Here is an 18128-nt window from a genome sequence, read left to right as displayed (position 1 = left end):
GTGCCATGGCTCCTGTACTCACTTATCCACGAGTTAGTTCCTGTGCCCGTCAGCAACAACGGTCTCACATGTGCCATTGTGCTGCTTTTCCTGATGCTTCTCTTCTTCATCGTCTCCATTGTATCTTGTAAATGGAAACTTTGTAAGACACTGGGTTTTGTCATGCTACTGCTTTACAGTTTCTTTGTTATCCTCAGTGTGATGCTGCAATACCGCATGATAGTGTGCCCTCTTTAAGTTAAGTTACTTCACAATTGGAAGGTTTTTGGTCCATGTTGGCTATATTTAATGCATAACACATTAGATTAGAATATTTTCATATTATTTCAAATTTGAATATTAGATTTTGTAGTGGCTCTCCCTGATGTGAAAAGCCTAATTGCAGTTATATATGTATATATTGTATATACTGTATATATATATATATATATATACTGTATATATGCATGTGAGTTACAGCAGTAGGTGCAGGAGGTCCTTCTCATGTATGATGCATTTTTATCTGTTATTCACACACAAGAAAATGTACAGGTATTTTCCTGTTAACACAATTGTACTATGTTAGTTAAACACAAAAAAGTTAGTTTTTTCAATATTTTTGTGTTTGTGTGTGGCACTGAAACTGTGAATTCAAGTAAAGAGTTTTTTTTCAAATGGACTTAAAACAATGTAGGCAGTCATTTACACAAATTGTGGTTGCGCGTATTCCAAATATACTGACATACTAAAGTACCGGTATGTGTTTTGTGTCTATAGCTATGATAAATGATAAATTCCAAATATTATATTCATAATTACTCTGTGAAATATTTGTTTATATTTTTGGGGTACTACTACAACATATATTTAGTTCAGATAACTGCTAGGACATATAGTATTTAATAAACATTTTGTAATACATTTTGTTGATTTTTTTTCTTTATCCTGAAATTAAAATGTGCCAAGCGACCTGTCAAAAATGCACAATTGTTAATACAAAAATTACTGCCAAACATTGAGGGAGCATTTGACATTGTCTGGAACAAATCAGTGTAATATGCAGGTAGTGTTTCCAGGCATTTAGCATAAAAGTGGATGTATTAGTGAGGCGGGCCCATGGTGAAGTGAGAGTGAGACCATATACAGTAGATAATCCTCTTAAGTCCTGCAGGTATTAGGTATTATGCTGATCCATTGTGAAGACGTGTCCTGCGTCCTACATAAACCACTGGCCAGCTCACTTGTGTTGGGCCACTCAGCTCAGCTTTGGCTGTCTTTGTGATACATTGCTGCAAGGTTTTTGGTAAGTTTGCATTTCTCTTTAAAATGCGTTGTATTTTGACTTTTTTGCATAAACCTTGTCAAATACTCATTTTTTTTGTCATATCCGTCCATAAAAATGGAAAAAGTTGAGCTTGTTTATATCATCTTTAGGTGATCGAGGGATGTGAACTGAAACATGCCAAGGCGGTTTGGGATCCTGTCACCCCCAGTCATTTGGGGAGAGAGCTGGACTGTCCCACTGTCCCTTATTACATCTTAATCTACTATAGCCTGCAGCATCTCTGGTTTTTGGAGGAACATGTATTGCCTGAGAAGGAAGCGACTGCAGTTGAGGCGAGTCTTATTCCTCCTCACTGGCGTCTTCGTCTGCATTCTGTACCAGCTGACCATCAGTGCCAGACGCTACGAGACTTTGCCTTTGCCTCAGTTTAGAGACGCTTTCACCGAGGGTTCGGCTGGTTGGGTCGAGGATGTTACAGCCGAGAGTCGAGAAAAAGGCCAAACAGTCAAATCGGAGCTGAGAAATCAAACGACACCAGAGCCTCACGCTGTGATCTCATCAACCAACACGACTGATGAAGCTAAAACACCACCAGTGGTCACCACCAATAGAACAATTGTGCACTGCATCTATGTGCCCCCTGATGCTAAGGAGGAGGCCCCCATCACTCCATCTTCTCCTACTGATGCTCCTCACATGAAGGGAGAGTACCCTGAAGATCTTTTTTCAGTGGAAGAGCGCAGACAAGGCTGGGTGGTCCTCCACATCATCGGCATGATGTACATGTTTGTGTCACTTGCTATTGTGTGTGATGAGTTCTTTGTTCCTGCACTGGGCGTCATCATAGACAAGTTAGCCATCTCCGATGATGTAGCAGGAGCTACTTTCATGGCGGCAGGCGGCTCCGCCCCCGAGCTCTTCACTTCCTTAATTGGTGTTTTCATAGCCCACAGCAATGTGGGTATAGGCACTATTGTTGGCTCAGCCGTTTTCAACATTCTGTTTGTGATTGGGATGTGCGCTTTGTTTTCTCGGGAGGTTCTTCATCTCACATGGTGGCCTCTTTTCCGAGATGTATCATTCTACATACTGGACCTCATCTTGCTCATCATCTTCTTCCTGGATAATGTCATCATGTGGTGGGAGAGTATGATGCTGGTGGCCAGTTACACCTTGTACGTCATCTTTATGAAGTTTAACGCCCAAATAGAACACACTTTCAAGACTCAGCTTTACAAACACAAGAACATTGTCCGAGTTATTACTGATGAGGAACCTGAGACGGTAAGTACATAAAGTACGTTTACCACGATGTTGGAATTAGTGACAATAAACAGAAATCACACACTTGTTTACATGAAAACAATGGAGCCACATAATGTGGAATTTCATGTTACATACTGTAAATGCTGTAATTATGGCTGGGGCACGTATTTACAGTATCTTAACCAAAAATGAATGAAAATGGGACATTCATTCGAAGCAGGTGATAACCGGACTCCAGTTATCAAATCACTTCATCGAATCATTTCCAAAATGTGAAGACTGATCTTTAAATTTTACTTTAATGATAACTTTAAACTTTAATAATAATTTGAACTGCATGAGAAAGTGAAAAAGAAAAGGTTGTTCTATTTGACCACATGCTCATTTATTAACGAGCATACTGTTTTTTTAGGTTACGCTTCCGGCAACCATAGGAGATTTAGAGATTACCTGAATAAAGGCGTTAATTGGAGCATTTACGTTACAGCGGCTCCTCCCTTATTCACAATTCAGTATTTGCATATTTTTTTAGTTGTGGGAATTTTTTGCTTTTTGCTTTTTATCTCCGAACATGCTGTTCAAACAATGCTGAATCAAACAATTCTAGCATTTATAACCCACAAGGCTGGGAAGCTCATGCGCACACTTCCAAAACAGGAAGTTACCTAGCATACCTTGTGGGTCATTTTCGCCGTTCGCAAGTGGTCTCAGACCATACCCCCCGCTAAAAGCGGCCATGAACTGTATACAGTGAAAGAGAGCACATTTAGTGTGGCGTTAGCAGACTCATGAAGTCCCCTTGCAAAGGGGCCCCAGAGAGCAAGGTTAAATAATCAAGCAGGGGTTGATCTAGACCTGGGCTTTTCAAAGGATGGCCCAGTGAGACTCACTTCAGATAGCATGATACGGTTGGAGTCTGCCGCACTCCCCGAAAAGTTGTTTGAGCATATTTTGTGGGGTTTTCTGCCCACTCCAGTTTCCTCTCTAACTGCAGGAATTTACAAATCTATTCATTTTCTGAAGCTTAAAAAAAGTTTGTATTTTCTCAAGCTGCTCCACCTCCCCTGAAGTAAGAAGATGCCTACTCCTACATTTTAGAAGACATTTTGGACAAATGTATGCTTCAAACTTTGTGGGAATAGTTGGAGAAAGGCAATTTTCTGTTCCCAGTGCACACAGGAAAGTCTATAAGGTATGTTTGGATGATAATGGTGTGGAAGAAGCCCATAAAACTCATTTGGGATGAACTAAAGCAGATATTGTGACCCAGTAGGGCCTTCCTCAGGTCCAACATCAGCGACCTCCGACCTCAAATATATGCTATAAGCATACCTGTCAAGATTTGCATTTGAAAAGAGGGAACATTTCCAGAAAATAAGGGAAATTCCTTCCGTCCACTGCTAATGCACTGCACCGTTGGCCTCTCGGATCGCTGTGGATAGCTGTATCTCTCCACATGTGTGTGTGAGTGACAGGAAGAAAAGCTCTGACGTGGGGACAAGGCAGAAACCACTTATTGGTTTACACATATAGATTTCTACTCTTTTTCAGACCTTTTTCAGGGGGAAAATATGCTGTTATATATTGATGGTATTAACAAGCTCTTGAAATTGTTGCACACAGACTGGGGATGGTGAAAAAATTGCCCCTCCTGCTCCAGAAGACAAGAATCGGTTGAAGGTAAAAGTGAAAGCATCACATTTTAGGCTTGGTGCATATCTCGTGCTATATGTGTTCCATGTGTCCATTTGGCTCGGTAAGAAGCCTCCTATTGAATTCATTTCCAAATTGATTTCTGTACATGATTATGTGCCTTCGTTTTCATAATTACTTCTAATGATTACATTTATGTGTAACATTAGTTGCATTGTACTGATTATTTCCATGTTGTTGCAAACCAAAGCACAGCAAAAGAGCATAAAGATCACAGTTCATCACGTTTTACCACAGCTGGCCACCACTTACATACTCAATACGCATACAAATACAAATACATTCACCAAACAGAAGATAAAGTTGCCAGGTGATATCTTACCCCTCTAAAACGTCTGATGTCTGAAGGGGAACTAGCTTGTGAAAAGTTTGGGAACCACTGTCCTATGCAGTCTTTTTTTTTTTGCACTGCACTTCCACGACATCAAGCCTCACGATGCACTTTGTCCAGGATGAAACATAACATCAGTAAGCTATGTCTCTCCCCAGTTAAAGCCATCTCTTCAGCGTGGTGGAAGTTCAGCTTCTTTGCACAACAGCACCATGAGAAACACCATCTTCCAACTTATGATCCACACCTTAGACCCCCTGGGAGAAGGTGCGTACACCCACAACGGCCCTGATCCAACTATATTATGTCACCACTGTCGTTTTTAGCCACTTTAGGCTATTATTTGCTATTTAGAATAAGTTGGACATGAAAACTGCACGATATCACGTCGTAGTCAGCATGCAAGAAACAGTTATAATAAAATTGCAATAATATATCATACATTATAATATAATTTTACAATCAATATGAGTGAGACTGTGCAGCTGCCACTATACTCGTACTAATAAAACATGCAGTAAATGCAAACAATGATTTCATTTTCTACATCCTGTGTGTTGATGTCTCTGCTGTATCGTACGTGATGCTTCATAGCATCCATTACGTTGCAATTTTCTGCCCACAACTGTTTGTTGAAGCTGATCGATTAATGATTGCCATCTTCTTACCGAGTGAATGATTGCTGTATTCGTCTGTGAAATGATTTTCTTCACATGAGAGAGCGAGTCATCCTCCTCATTCTGTGTTTCTTTTGGTGACGGTCTCGCATGTTTGCACAGGAAAATTCAAGGACAAGGCAGAAAGTCTGAATAATGTTGTAAGACGCAAGACGGACAGCAAAATGTCATCAAAAAGTGAAGGTAAGGCGGAAAGCAAGAAGTTAGTGATCCTTTCTTTTCATTGAGGCTTTTAGAGGGGGTATTCGTTTAACAATGTGTTTATTGTTGTGTGAATGGTTTACACATGCAAACGCCCAACGGAGATTCAAACCCAGATCTTCCTGATCTCCTGACGTGCTAACCACTCGGCCACCGTGCGGCCCCTTATGTCAACATAAATAGCCTAAATAATAAAAATGGAATAATAATAATAATAAAATACAATACTAAAAATTAGCATTATTATCTTAAAGGTAGGATTTTTGAATATACAAATATAAAATAAAATACAAAATATATAGAGAATAATATGTATGTACTATAAATAAAATAAATCATCAACACAAATTGTGTATAAACGTATTAATAATAATAATAAATACTTGAGCATTATTAAGTTTGTAAAGGGGGACGTATTGATACACATACACATTATAATATCTAAAGAAAATACGTTAAAATATAATAATGATAAAAAAAATTTTTTACAATAAACAATATTAAATGGAAAGAATATAAAATTCTTGTTTCCATGGAAGAATATCTTTTTTTTTAATAAATTTTCATGCAATGTCAGTGTGCACTGTTACAGATACATTATATTGATATTTTAAAGCACATTGTCTCAAATCAATTATATTAATGACGTTGCAGAGAGAGAATGACCTCAGCCTTAGGACCTGTGAATGAGCCCCCTTCCAGACGTTTTTAAGACACAGAGCTCCTCACAAGTTTGTGTGGTTGTTGTTGCAGATGAAGATGACGAGGAGGAGCAGGCCAACGAGGCTGACCCCGCTCCTGCGACAGAAACCGAGAAGACGGAGCCACCAAAAGACAAGAAGGTACTCTCCAAGCATGTGTTGGTGCCTATCAAAAAGCCCAGAAGTCAGTCTTTGGTACCTTTATATGTAAGAAAAGCATCATGCACAGCTTCTTCTGAATGCCGTCACACTTATCACACCTGTGTCCCTTATTGTGCATTCTTACAACACGGACAGGAGGACGAGCCTGCAGGAGGGGACGGGTCTGATAGTGGCGAGGAGGACAGTGATGAAGACAGTGATGATTCCAGTGAAGATGAGAAGGATGAGAACGAGGAAGAGCCTCTGTCTCTAGAGTGGCCTGACACGCCACGGAAACAAATCACTTATCTCCTCCTGCTGCCTATCGTCTTCCCTCTGTGGCTCACTGTTCCCGACGTCCGCAAGCAGGTGACCAAACAACAAGTTAGTTCAAATCTTCCAATAGTCAAGTTACACGTCACGTTGTTTTCTTTTTTTAATACAGACCTCCAGGAAATTTTTTGTGGTCACCTTCTTGGGTTCCATTCTGTGGATCGCAATCTTCTCCTACCTCATGGTGTGGTGGGCCCATCAGGTACGCTACACTACATATATATAATACGTACGTACTCTATATACCCAGGGAATACGGTACTGTTGTCATACGGAGGACACTTCATTAGCTTCTGTACATCTGCACAATCCGATAAGATGAAATGCAATCGCCATGCGGCGGCCACATGACATGAGTGTGCATGTGTGCTGTGTCACGTAGGGTTCCCAAGGAACACACTTTGTCCCTTATTGCCGGGAGAATCAACACTAGTCTGTAAAACTTCAATGCCACAGGCTACGCCAATCGATGCCAGCGTGTTTCATCACTCCCTTATCAAACCTATCGGCGTTCCACTTCTCTTGCATCTTTCTTTACACGCTTTAGCTAGCTAGTTAGCTGCGGAAAGCTAGCTATAGCTCGAATTATCCGCCTAGCTTCTCGTTTTCTGACTCCAGTGGTGTTTTGTTTTTAAAACAAACAATCAATGTGGGTAGTTTGGAGCTCGTTTTTGTCCCATAGGGAAGTGGAAATTACGTCCATCAGGTACTACTAACTTTTTCAAGTGTCTATTGTTGTCATACTAATTATGTCTTGTCCTCCAAACACTATTTGTGTGTCGTTGTTTAACTTTACCTATTTGCCAGACGCCCTTGGAATTGTCTAATGGTGCCTCTGGCCAATAACAATCACCATCAACACATTGAAAAATGTACAGTTAATCCATATGATCGGTATCAGTATTGGTATCGGCCACTCATGGATGATCAGTTTCGGAATCTGCCCCATAAAACCCTGTTCGGAGCATCCCTCTTTTTACACATAACTGAAGTTAGCTTAGCAAGTTTGAAAAAAATGTTTTTCTTCATTTTTCTTTAGCTGCTGCGCCAGCCCCAAAGTCTTCTGGACAACCTCACACTTTGAAAACCACTGCACCACACTTGTCAAACTCCACTAGGTGACAGTATTGCTCTGCAAACACCTTCCCGTTCTCTCTTGGACCTGTTTATGTAGCTAGTTTATCAGTAAGGCCAAAATGAACAATGAAGTGAATGTGCAGTAGAGCACACCAGTAATGATGCTTCAGCAAGATACCTCAGTCACCCTGTTAGGTGGCGGAACTGTGTGTGTTTGCAAGTAGGAATAATTGCACTACTGTACAGATAAATATTGTAGGCCTACATGGTTATGAAGCACCTGCAAAACTCTTGTAGTTGAACTCTTTGTTTTTGTAGGTGGGCGAGACCATCGGCATCTCTGAGGAGATTATGGGCCTGACAATCCTGGCTGCAGGAACGTCCATCCCTGACCTCATCACTAGTGTGATTGTGGCCCGTAAAGGCCTTGGTGACATGGCCGTGTCCAGCTCTGTGGGCAGTAACATCTTTGACATCACTGTAGGGTGAGTTCTAACAGAACACAGTTTTGTCTTCCTCACTGAAATTTTCATGTCCCCTAATTGCCTCACCACGTATTTTCCGTACCACGGAAAATACTGTACATTTATTTTGTAATCATATAGCATGTGTTGCTCTACCCCGCCATGTCGTGTATCACTTGAAAGCTGAGACTGTCCTTTTTCTGATAGATCTAGCTTCCAACGAACCAGCCAGCCAGAGACAAAGCCCAACGTCCTGGTTCACAAGCAGTCTGTCAAATCTCGTGTTCATATCCCAACATTTTGGGACTCAAGTACAACAAATATTGTTTCCTGACTCTGTCGGTTTGAGCCTATCCACACGGTTGTCCAATGAAAACACCATGACAGCCGAACAAATACAACCGATAGGCTTGTGGCATAACTATACTTTTCTGTTGTTTTGTACTCACTACAAGCTATCATCAGAGACCAAGAGTGTACAAGCTAACACTGATTTATTGATCAGGTAGTCCCTCAGGCAGTAAGAAGTTGAATTCTTTTTCTTGCTGCTTTTTCAGTCTTCCGGTGCCGTGGCTCCTCTACTCGTCTATCCACGGTTTTGTTCCTGTGGCCGTCACCAGCAACGGGCTCTTCTGCGCCATTGTGCTGCTTTTCCTCATGCTCCTCTTTGTCATCATCTCCATTGCGTCGTGCAAATGGAAGATGAACAAGGCTCTGGGTTTCACCATGTTCCTGCTCTACTTCATCTTCCTGGTGCTCAGTGTCATGCTGGAGGACCGCATCATTATCTGTCCTGTTTCCATCTGAGGGTGACGTCACACTCACACCCACACATATTTTTAGAGTCCATGCAGGATGCTGCTGTAGCCTCAAGTCATGTTACCGCAACGGTCTGCATTGTCATATTTTGGTGCTAGTAGATAGCTGCTTTTTTTGGATTGTAAAAAAGCTAATTTTCTACTGCATGAGGTGAAGTATGCACTGATTGTTATTTTGAACTTCAGTGTAGGAAATGAAAACTCGCTGAACGGAAATTTCATGCGATTGTGATAATCATAGAACAATTGCGTTTATTAAGAAATGAAAGCAAACAACATATCCATTTCTTTATGTAGTTTCATACAAATTAGTGTCCATCTTAACAAATGATGAATCACAAACATACAGTAGTTACAAGTGACAACATGATGAGTGATGAGACAAGACTTCATCGAGGTTTTCAGATGACTGATGTTTTGGTCAAGTATTTTTTTTTGTATTTATGGTCAAAAGGCTAATGTACATGCTATGAAACAATGCTTACTCCAAGCAAGCACACAACTTTGTTCCTTGGTTTGCTCACTTTTGGATGTGATTTGAAGTCAGGGCAGGGCAGAGCTGTTTAGTTTCAAACCTGAAACCTTGCACAAAAATTGGGACTTTGTGCAAGCAAACCTGCTTTACCGTCATTTTTCAAGTCAATTTTACTATGAAATATAAAAATACATCATGTTCTGTACATGTTTACTTACCCAGTAGTGTTACAACATCAACAGAAGACTAGTTACGATAAAACCAAGTGATTATAGCTATATTTTGACTTAGTTGATTATGATTGTACTGTACTCAGGAAATCTATCCTTGGTGGTCCCTTATAACACATTGTTACATCATAAATCTCACTTTAAAAAGGGTATTTCTTTAAAAACTGTAAATAAATCACATTAAAATCTCCCTCGTGGGTTCTTTTGGTACATTATAGAAAATAATACATTAATAAACATTGTGAATATAAATGATAATACATTAATAAACATTGTGCATATAAATGAATTGAGTGCTCCTTTTTTGATGATTAACATCAGTACCATCTACTTTAGTGTCTTCATGTGTATACACAGTGCGGATGGCGAGGAATGTATTTGCTTGTGGTAAAGCTGCACATTAAAACATTACAACATTAAATCTTTCCATCTTGGCTGCTGGGCCAAAGCAAAGTGCTTTAAAAAAACATGAATGTCTGAAAGTCATTTGGTCTACACACTCAGTAACAGTCTCAACACGGGTCACCAGGACCACTGAGGCAACGTGTTACAATACACGTTTTTTTCACGTTTTTTTACAACACAAAGTCGTAAAAAAAAAAAAAAAAAGTATGATAACTGTACAAACAGTTGACTTGTAGAGTCCTCCATATGTACTCACTGCTCCGCACCTCTCAGTGCAAACAGTCAAGAGAGAGTCATCATGGCAGTCTGCATTTTCCTGTTGTGCTTTAAAAAGCTCAGGTGAGCTGGTCCTGAGTCTGAAGTCTAAAAACACGGTTTAAAGAAAAAAACAAAAAAACATGTGCGTTACAGACCGGGCTCCCCAAAAGTCCTTCTGCATTCCATGACCCCTGCTCCAGGGGGACGGTCACAGTTGTGTGTCAGTTTAACCTGACTTGGGGTGAGGCGGTCATAGGCCAGCTTGTACTCACGGTCAAAGGCATCTGCAATGACAACAGAGTGGTAAGTAATAGAGCACGGGTGCCCATTATGTCCATCGTGAGCTATGGTAGTTTGAGTCGATCGCATAAACGCCACTTCGTAGATGTCATATGACATCAGTCAGCTGACATTAAGCTCCCCTCCTGCTTTCCTCTTGCTCCCTCGCGGCAATGGTGAAAAGACGTCTCAAACTGCACACGGAGATGCAACTTTCATCTTCCGATTATGGATAAACTAACGGAGCGGTAAAATGCCTATATCTATAACAAAAGTCATCTGTTCACTTGTCGGGGATAGTTAAGCAGAGACTAAGTGGATTGTTTGAGGGCTTTGCTTTGTGTCGTGAACTCCAAAGTGTGATCACCCCTGTAATAGAGCCTCCTATCAACTCCTCTACTGCACAACTACAGCCAAACCATTTGGGAATTTGTTCCACATTTTTAACTTCTTCACTCCAAATCCAAGCAAGCGTCTTTAGGATTTACTCCACAAGTATGCTTTACGTTTTTGTGATGCCGACATGGAAAGATACCAGTGATGGCAACAAAAACAACGCGATATTGACAATAGAACAGGAAATGAAATGGTGTGGAATTGATTCTTGCTTAATTGTGTCTTAAAGCAAACTGAGGTAAAATGGAGTGCACTACTAGGCCACAAACCACCAGAGGTGCTGTTGATTCAGTCTCGACTAGTCTGCTGTCTAAAGTTATTTGTATCTACTGTTGCTGTGATTGGAATTGTCACACGACTTGCCAGAGAGAAGTGAAGGTACAGGAGCACTGCCGGTATTTTTTTTTATTGTCCTTTATACAGCGGTACCTTGGCATTCGATTGTCCCAACTAATAATTTTTTAGATGCGAGCCGTCTCGCGATGAATTTTTTTGCTTTGAACTGCGAGCTAAAATTTGGGTTACGAGCTGCTAGTTACCAGCAGGCATAGCCAAGGTCAGCTATTTGAGGGCTTGTGTCAATGTGACCATGGCTGAAGATGAGAATGGATGTAAACAGCATTAGCAGCGTGCTAGCTAGTCACCGGGAAACATTTTCAACAGATCAGCAAAACCTACGTACATTATAGCGATCTAATTTATCTTATTTGTGTAAAACTATGACGGGAACAACATCAAATTAAAAGTATGAGGCGAACGAAAAAGGGGAAAAATACAGTATAGTAGCCTATCTGTGCAGCGTGGAAGAAAATAGAATGTGCGTTCAAGAACCTTCAAACAAAGTGGGACAAGTCGCTGCTGGCAGTAGACATGCAAAAACTGGGGGATTTCTAACGGTATATTATTTTTTGAATAAAATGGCCCATATTTCCAAAATTTATATCCTTTACTTAAAATTTTATGTAGTTATTTACAAATTATTTATTTTTTTTAAGTGTTTTTTTTTGTAATCATTGTGCCTGAACGTTTCCCGTGGCTCAGTGGTTGGGGACCCCTGCCTTACAGCATACGATATTTTTTTGATACAAAAAAATAAATTAGCTTGCCTTTTTTAATTTGAATTTTATTGAAATTGCCAACATTTGTCATATTTGTGTCATTTTTCAGCCTTTTCATCACGGTATGAATGTGGGAGGCGGAGCTCAGTGGCTCTGTGCTTGACAATACAACCTAAGCCAGAGTAGTTGATCGCAGATACACTGAGCTTTCAGCACAGAGCGCCGTCAGAAGTTGATAAAACAATTGTTCGATACAGGGGTCACGGTTCGGTACACATGTATGCTGAATGATTTGATACAGATACACGTATTGTTACACCCCTACTCCTTATTATAGATAAAAACTTCTTTCTGTGATTAATGGATTGACAGCCCTACTTTAAATACTAAAAACCCTTAATCAATTAATTGAATGTTTATTTCCCCCATAGCAGATTAAGGAAATGTAGTCTGTCCCAATGTGTAACAGTCAATAATGTTAAACAAATCCACATTTACAGAAAAATGACAACTCCCCATGGGCAGACAAGTCTTCATCGAGCTTTTCAAATATGTTCTTGGACTCACTGATGTTGATGTTGTTCTTGCCCAAAGACACCAGAGCCAGGAATAACAAATCTCTGTACAGGCTCCTATTTGGAAGACAAAAAAAAATATTATTCAATACTTTTCATTGGTGTCATCTTATTTTTTGTTAGATTTCCCCACCTCTGTCTTTTAAAACCGAGCTCAGACCCCAGCAGCTGGATGATTTGGCTCATAGGCTGATAGACATCACTCTTCTTGATGCTTCTCACCACACTCTGCAGGAGCTCCACAGTGAAGAGCTGGCCTTCCTCACACAGGCCAGAGCGAATCAGGGAGTTGGCACCTAACGACAAAACAGACGTAAATTCATCACAATCAAAGGCTCATTCATCTGCATCGTAAGTGTACCAATCTGCTAAACTAAAATCAAGCATTGATGAGGACATTATGCACACTCATGTAATTGCTTTAATCATGCATGATGTCATTTATCAAGAGTATCATTTGCAAACAATGTTGCCATAGCACTAAGTAATGGGTTATGTAATCCTTTGAAATACAGCAAATTGAATGCCTTACAATGTGTGTTCCACAGGACGTAACAAGGGTGGACTTTGTCTCGGTGCAACTTCAGATTGTCCCACATAATCCTCACAAAAACCTGCTTGCTGTCCTCTGAAGAAACACTCGAAAGAGTCTGCAGGCATGACAAGAAGGAAGGTCAGCATTTTGTATTTTAAAGGTTGAAAAGCTTTTCATATCATTTACTTTCATTCAGATGTCAGGATGGCCTTTTGATATTTGCTTTGTAAAAGTACAGTAAGTAATTCCTATGTTTATAAAGACAAGAAAAGCTGCATCTAAAGCAAGAAAGACAGACTATTTACTTGATCTCCATGGCGACAGTGTTGGGAGCCCAGAATGAGAGCTGGCAGGTTGCTAGGCAGCTCCAGCCTCCTAAAGAACCACACAAGGTTCCAGAAGACGATGGGGTGCTGGTCCACTACTCCTGGCGAGTAGATGGCTTGGTCTCCTTCGTTCACCAGCAGGCTCTCCAGCTCCTTCCAAAGAACCAGAGGGCTCAGGTATGGCACCGTGACTGGTGTAGACATCTCAACATTCCTTTGGGCCTCCTGTTCTAGATCTGAAGAGTCTGTTGCAGACATTTTGGCTTCAGGATTGAGTGATGCAGATGTCTCCTCCTTGACAACAGGATTAGATCCCTGGGAACATCTGAGGGTAGACATGGTGGATCAGTTTAGTGAGATAGGCCACAAGGATAAAAGAAGAATGTGTGTGTGTGAAGTGACTCAACGATCACAGAAATGTGAAACAACTTGCCTGCTTTGTGGTCTCAGATCTTTGACTTCAACATTGAGGAAAGGCAGGAAGGCTGTGCCGCAGAAGGGACACGTGCTGTTGAGGTTGGAATCGTTGGCCGTCCAGCCGGCCATGATCTCCTCCTCATAGACCAGAGAGTCACATGTCTTGCAAAGGGAGCAGCTGGACATCATCACCTGCATCCAAAAACATCAGGAACAGGAGTGAAACCTCACAATAAGATGAGTTAGGAATACATTAGGGGTGTCACAAGATCTCACAAGATTAAAACGTGATGAGATTTCTCGTTTGGAGAAAAGCTGTCTCGTGAGAACAGGGCAGCCAGAAGCCAATGCGACTGTGAACTGTTTTTTTCATTGGAGTTGAACAGCTCCCGCTGTGTTAATGTCCAAGCAGAAGCTGTAGTAATTCTACATTTCATCAAAGTTACTTAAGATTTGTCAGATTAAAACACATACATGTTTGGACTTGTCTTCACCCGTAATCACCGATTGGTTCTATTTATGCTAATTACATTTGGCTGAGTGCCAACTTTACACGCCCCAGCAATCACAGATGAAAGTTAGTAACTAATGCTCCAAGTTAGTAGCAGAAATGAAAGTCATGACGATGTATTGGAAGATAAAGGGTTGAGTGGGTGTCTTGCTTCATTAATAATGGTATTGTGGCGACCATAAAGCTGCTTCGTAACACACTTCATACGCAGAAGTGATCCGTGTTGACAATTTAGCGACTTGGTCACTGTATTTAGCAAGTCATCATGTATTTATTTGGTACAAGTGAACAACAAAGGTCAAGTATCTGCTCCGCAGGCGAGCAGGAGTGGAGCTGCACCTCCGTACCGCTATGCAATGTAGGTCAGAAAGCTGTAAAAACCATCCACAATGCAACCCAACCCCTGACCAGCGACAGAGCCCAGAAGGCAGAGCTTGGACACACTCCTCCGTTGCCTGGCAACACCTCACCTTCCTCGAGAAGCATGCATGGGTTTCCAAAATGGCGCAGGGGCCATCTGTGGAACGTGGCTCATCGCAGTAGGAAAATAAACAAAAACCCAGCAAAAGTGGAAAAATAGAGCAAAAAGGCATAATGAAACTAGAAGGACAGCTGAACCGTCCTGACTAAATAGACACAAGTAGATAAGCCAAAAGTGAGCTGGCATTGTTCAACAGCAAGTTGGAACTATTAATGCTGCCCTGACACCCCGACTGAAAAGGCAACATTTCAAGAAATGCTGCAAATTTTTGACAGACAGTACGACTTGCCTGTGATTTGCCTATTGTCACAATCTGAATCGTTGCCTGGGTCTTGGAGCAGTTATGATCATTATTGTTACATATTATCATAACAGCGGTTTATTGGGTCTCCAAAATTGTTGACAATATCGTTCAGCGTCAATTTGTGGGACAAGAAACATTTCAAAACGCACCTGCATTGTTTTGTGACTCGGTTAAATCAAAAAGTTTGTTTGTCCAGTCATATTATTTCATTGTACCTTTCTACTGTTAAAAAGTCTGGTCTTGTCACGTATTGTGTGTTCCTGACACCCCTAGAATACAGTATTTATGTGAAATAGCTTACCTCTATAGTGTAACTGGCAGAAGGCTGGAAGCGGTTTATGTCGGGGGAGGAATCCGGAGTGTGAGGACTTCTAGAGGGAAGTGCCAAACCACCTGGATGGAATATGTACAAGTAGACTCAGAGAAATGGAGCCAAGATTGAACAAAATCTATGAAATTGTTCATGTAATTAAAAAATATTTTACTTATTTGGTTTGATTGACACATTGAAGCATGTTTATTACGCTAGCAGACTGTACTGCATTTAATACGTCGACTTTTATACCCTCCTGAGAACCAGCCTATTCATTTGTGTCCTCTGTAGTAGACATTTTGTCAGAGGTAAAAATGTTGGAAAATTAAAGCCCTTTTATGAATTTCCACTACAATGGGCAAGAGGACGATTGAGGTAAGCCAATAGTGAACTATCTAACGAGCCTGCTTGTTCGTGGTTACTTTTACATTTCTGCCCCAAAACACATTTTTTGTGGAGTAATTAACATGTTGAATGTCTTTTCTATGTAAAGTGCTACACAGAGAAAAAGTTTTCCAGCATACTCACCTGACATGTCACCCATTGAACATGTTTGGGATGCTCTGGGTTGGAGTATACGATATTTGAGGCAAATGGTGGTCACACCAGATACCAACTGGTTTTCAGACGCTCCCAGACTGCCACCCAATACAGTTAAACTGCACATTTTAGAGTGTCCTTTTATTGTGGCCAACCTAAGGCACACTTGTGCAATAATCCAGCCATTCATCCATCCATTTTCAATGCTGCTTATCCTCACTAGGGTCACGGGTATACTGGAGCCTATCCCACCAGTCAATCGCAGGGTTGTGCAATTATTATGCTGTCTAATCAGCAAGTTGATATGCCACACCTGTGAGGTGGCTGAAATATGAATGCTCACTAAACATAGATTGAGACAGGTTTGTGAACAATACCCTTTTGGGTATATAGTAGTTGAGGTCATGAACGTGTTGCATTTGTATTTTTGTTGAGTGTATTTAAGTATAAGAGTGCGATTTGGAATACAGTAACTGACTCAGCCATCACACCTGCTGGGTTTTCCCATAAAATAAAACTCTACAGTCCAACCAAATTTAGACTGTCGTGGTTTGCTGAAGGCACACACACAATGCTGCAGTCAATCATGACCAACATCTTTTCTATCAGTGGGATGCAGAAAGATGATGTTGCAAATATACAACAATGGTTTAAAGGATGTGCGACTAACCAGAGAATGAGTTGTGTCGGAACACCCTGCCAGGGGAGCCGGGGCTGCTCAGATGGGTGTGGCCCGCGACAGGGCTCCTCCTGAGTCGGGCGGTGCTGACGTGCTGCGGGGATGTGAAGCCATCTACGTCCAGACAGGAGTCGTTGTCAAGAAATGAGGAGCAGTCTGCCTCTCCTGAGGTGAGCGAGGACAAACTAATGCGATCACAGTTTGAGTCCTGCAGGGGTGATAGATGACGAACCGTTGTCAGGGAGAAAAACATCATTAGAAGGTCTGAGTGTGCTCGTGGTACTGACCTGTGTTAATGATGTTTGAGAGGACAGTCGGGAGTAGAGGCGGCTTGCCTTCTCTGCAACACCCTTCCCTGCTAAGAGGACACTGCTCTTGAAGCTGTCTAGAGTGGGTGTGAAGAGAGAATCCATGGAGAAGGAGGAGGCAGAGGGAGTAGGGGATGAAGGTAACACCAAAGAGGAAGGCCTCTCCCTGCCTTTATTAGACACACCTAGAGGGAGAGATGGCGACGTCCTGAGCCGCTCTCGAGATTTAACAGGCAACGGGAGATGTGTGTTGGAGCGAAGCAGGACAGGGGGTCGGGTGGACTGTAAAGAGGGATTTGATTGGCTCTGCATGTCCATACTGGGTGCACAGGTCCTCAGAGGGCTGTTTGTATTGTTCATGTACATCTCAATCTCTTCTGCCAGCTCACGCCGAGTGGTAGGTGTGCCCACACTGTCCTGATCCTGTTCTTGTGCTGTTGCCATTAGCGAAAGCGGATCAAAGCCTGTTTGAATATCTGTCCGACCAGCTGTACCACTGCTGCAACTCACACTCTTTCTCTTTGGGTTCTGTTCACCATCAGTCTCTGAATTCTCCTCCTCCAAACCGCCCAGTGTGTCAGCAGGAAGGTGATGCTGCTTTGTAGAGCTGAGCTGGGGGACGGTGAGCATAAGAGCTGCCGATTCAACTGACAAGTCTAAAGACTTTGGCCTCTTTGATGGAGTGAGAGCTCCACATTGCATGGAGTCGCTGAATGCTTGACTGGAAACCAGACTGTCAGCGTTGCCTGTGAAAGAAACACTTGCTTTAACATTTTAAAGGCCCTCTGGAGGTTGTGACCAGTATATGATGACATCGCCGCAATTGAAATAGGGATGACATCAATATAGCATCATCACTGCTTTTCTGTCTATGATCTGTGAACCACATATTTTGTTTTTCAGTTTCTTTGTTGTAAAGCTTTCTCAGCATGATCACGCTCTATTCATTACTAAGGCTGTAGAGGAGCTGATTCATATTGTTACAGTATTGTAACAACAATGCACAACAAATCCCATCACAAATGCAATCATCTTTTTACATAATAGACACA

The 18128-nt window shown here is 41.5% G+C and overlaps 2 protein-coding genes across 6 annotated transcripts in view; one reads left to right on the top strand and one right to left on the bottom strand.

The window, feature by feature from the left end:
• Window positions 1-125: 125 nt before the first annotated feature.
• LOC129180897 (sodium/potassium/calcium exchanger 1-like) lies at window positions 126-9880 on the top strand. 4 transcript variants are annotated; one of them, XM_054775208.1, is made up of 11 exons: window positions 126-142; window positions 1151-1282; window positions 1414-2548; window positions 4154-4210; window positions 4733-4841; window positions 5354-5434; window positions 6206-6360; window positions 6451-6663; window positions 6740-6829; window positions 8023-8189; window positions 8726-9880. In XM_054775208.1, the coding sequence occupies exons 3-11, from the start codon at window positions 1562-1564 to the stop codon at window positions 8973-8975; spliced, it is 2109 nt and encodes a 702-aa protein (XP_054631183.1). In that variant the 5' UTR covers window positions 126-142; window positions 1151-1282; window positions 1414-1561; the 3' UTR covers window positions 8976-9880. The 4 variants fall into 4 exon arrangements, with proteins under 4 accessions (XP_054631183.1, XP_054631185.1, XP_054631182.1 ...); XM_054775210.1 differs by lacking the exons at window positions 126-142; window positions 8726-9880 and adding an exon at window positions 7667-7745 and having other exon boundaries at window positions 238-1282; window positions 8023-8151; XM_054775207.1 differs by lacking the exon at window positions 126-142 and having other exon boundaries at window positions 243-1282.
• The window catches only part of dennd4a (DENN/MADD domain containing 4A), a 22702-nt gene continuing 13966 nt past the window's right edge, over window positions 9393-18128 (bottom strand). For both annotated transcript variants that reach the window (XM_054775205.1, XM_054775206.1), the window contains 9 exons: window positions 17056-17822; window positions 16760-16976; window positions 15538-15629; window positions 13957-14132; window positions 13503-13848; window positions 13195-13312; window positions 12796-12958; window positions 12655-12719; window positions 9393-10638 (listed from right to left, as the gene is read on the bottom strand). In XM_054775205.1, the coding sequence (XP_054631180.1) occupies window positions 10502-10638; window positions 12655-12719; window positions 12796-12958; window positions 13195-13312; window positions 13503-13848; window positions 13957-14132; window positions 15538-15629; window positions 16760-16976; window positions 17056-17822 (2081 nt within the window). In that variant the 3' untranslated portion in view covers window positions 9393-10501. The remainder of the gene's footprint in view (window positions 10639-12654; window positions 12720-12795; window positions 12959-13194; window positions 13313-13502; window positions 13849-13956; window positions 14133-15537; window positions 15630-16759; window positions 16977-17055; window positions 17823-18128) is intronic.

Source organism: Dunckerocampus dactyliophorus, chromosome 5, assembly GCF_027744805.1.
Source record: "Dunckerocampus dactyliophorus isolate RoL2022-P2 chromosome 5, RoL_Ddac_1.1, whole genome shotgun sequence".
In the NCBI taxonomy this organism is placed as follows: Eukaryota; Metazoa; Chordata; class Actinopteri; order Syngnathiformes; family Syngnathidae; genus Dunckerocampus; species Dunckerocampus dactyliophorus.
This window is presented reverse-complemented; position numbering and strand designations above follow the sequence as displayed.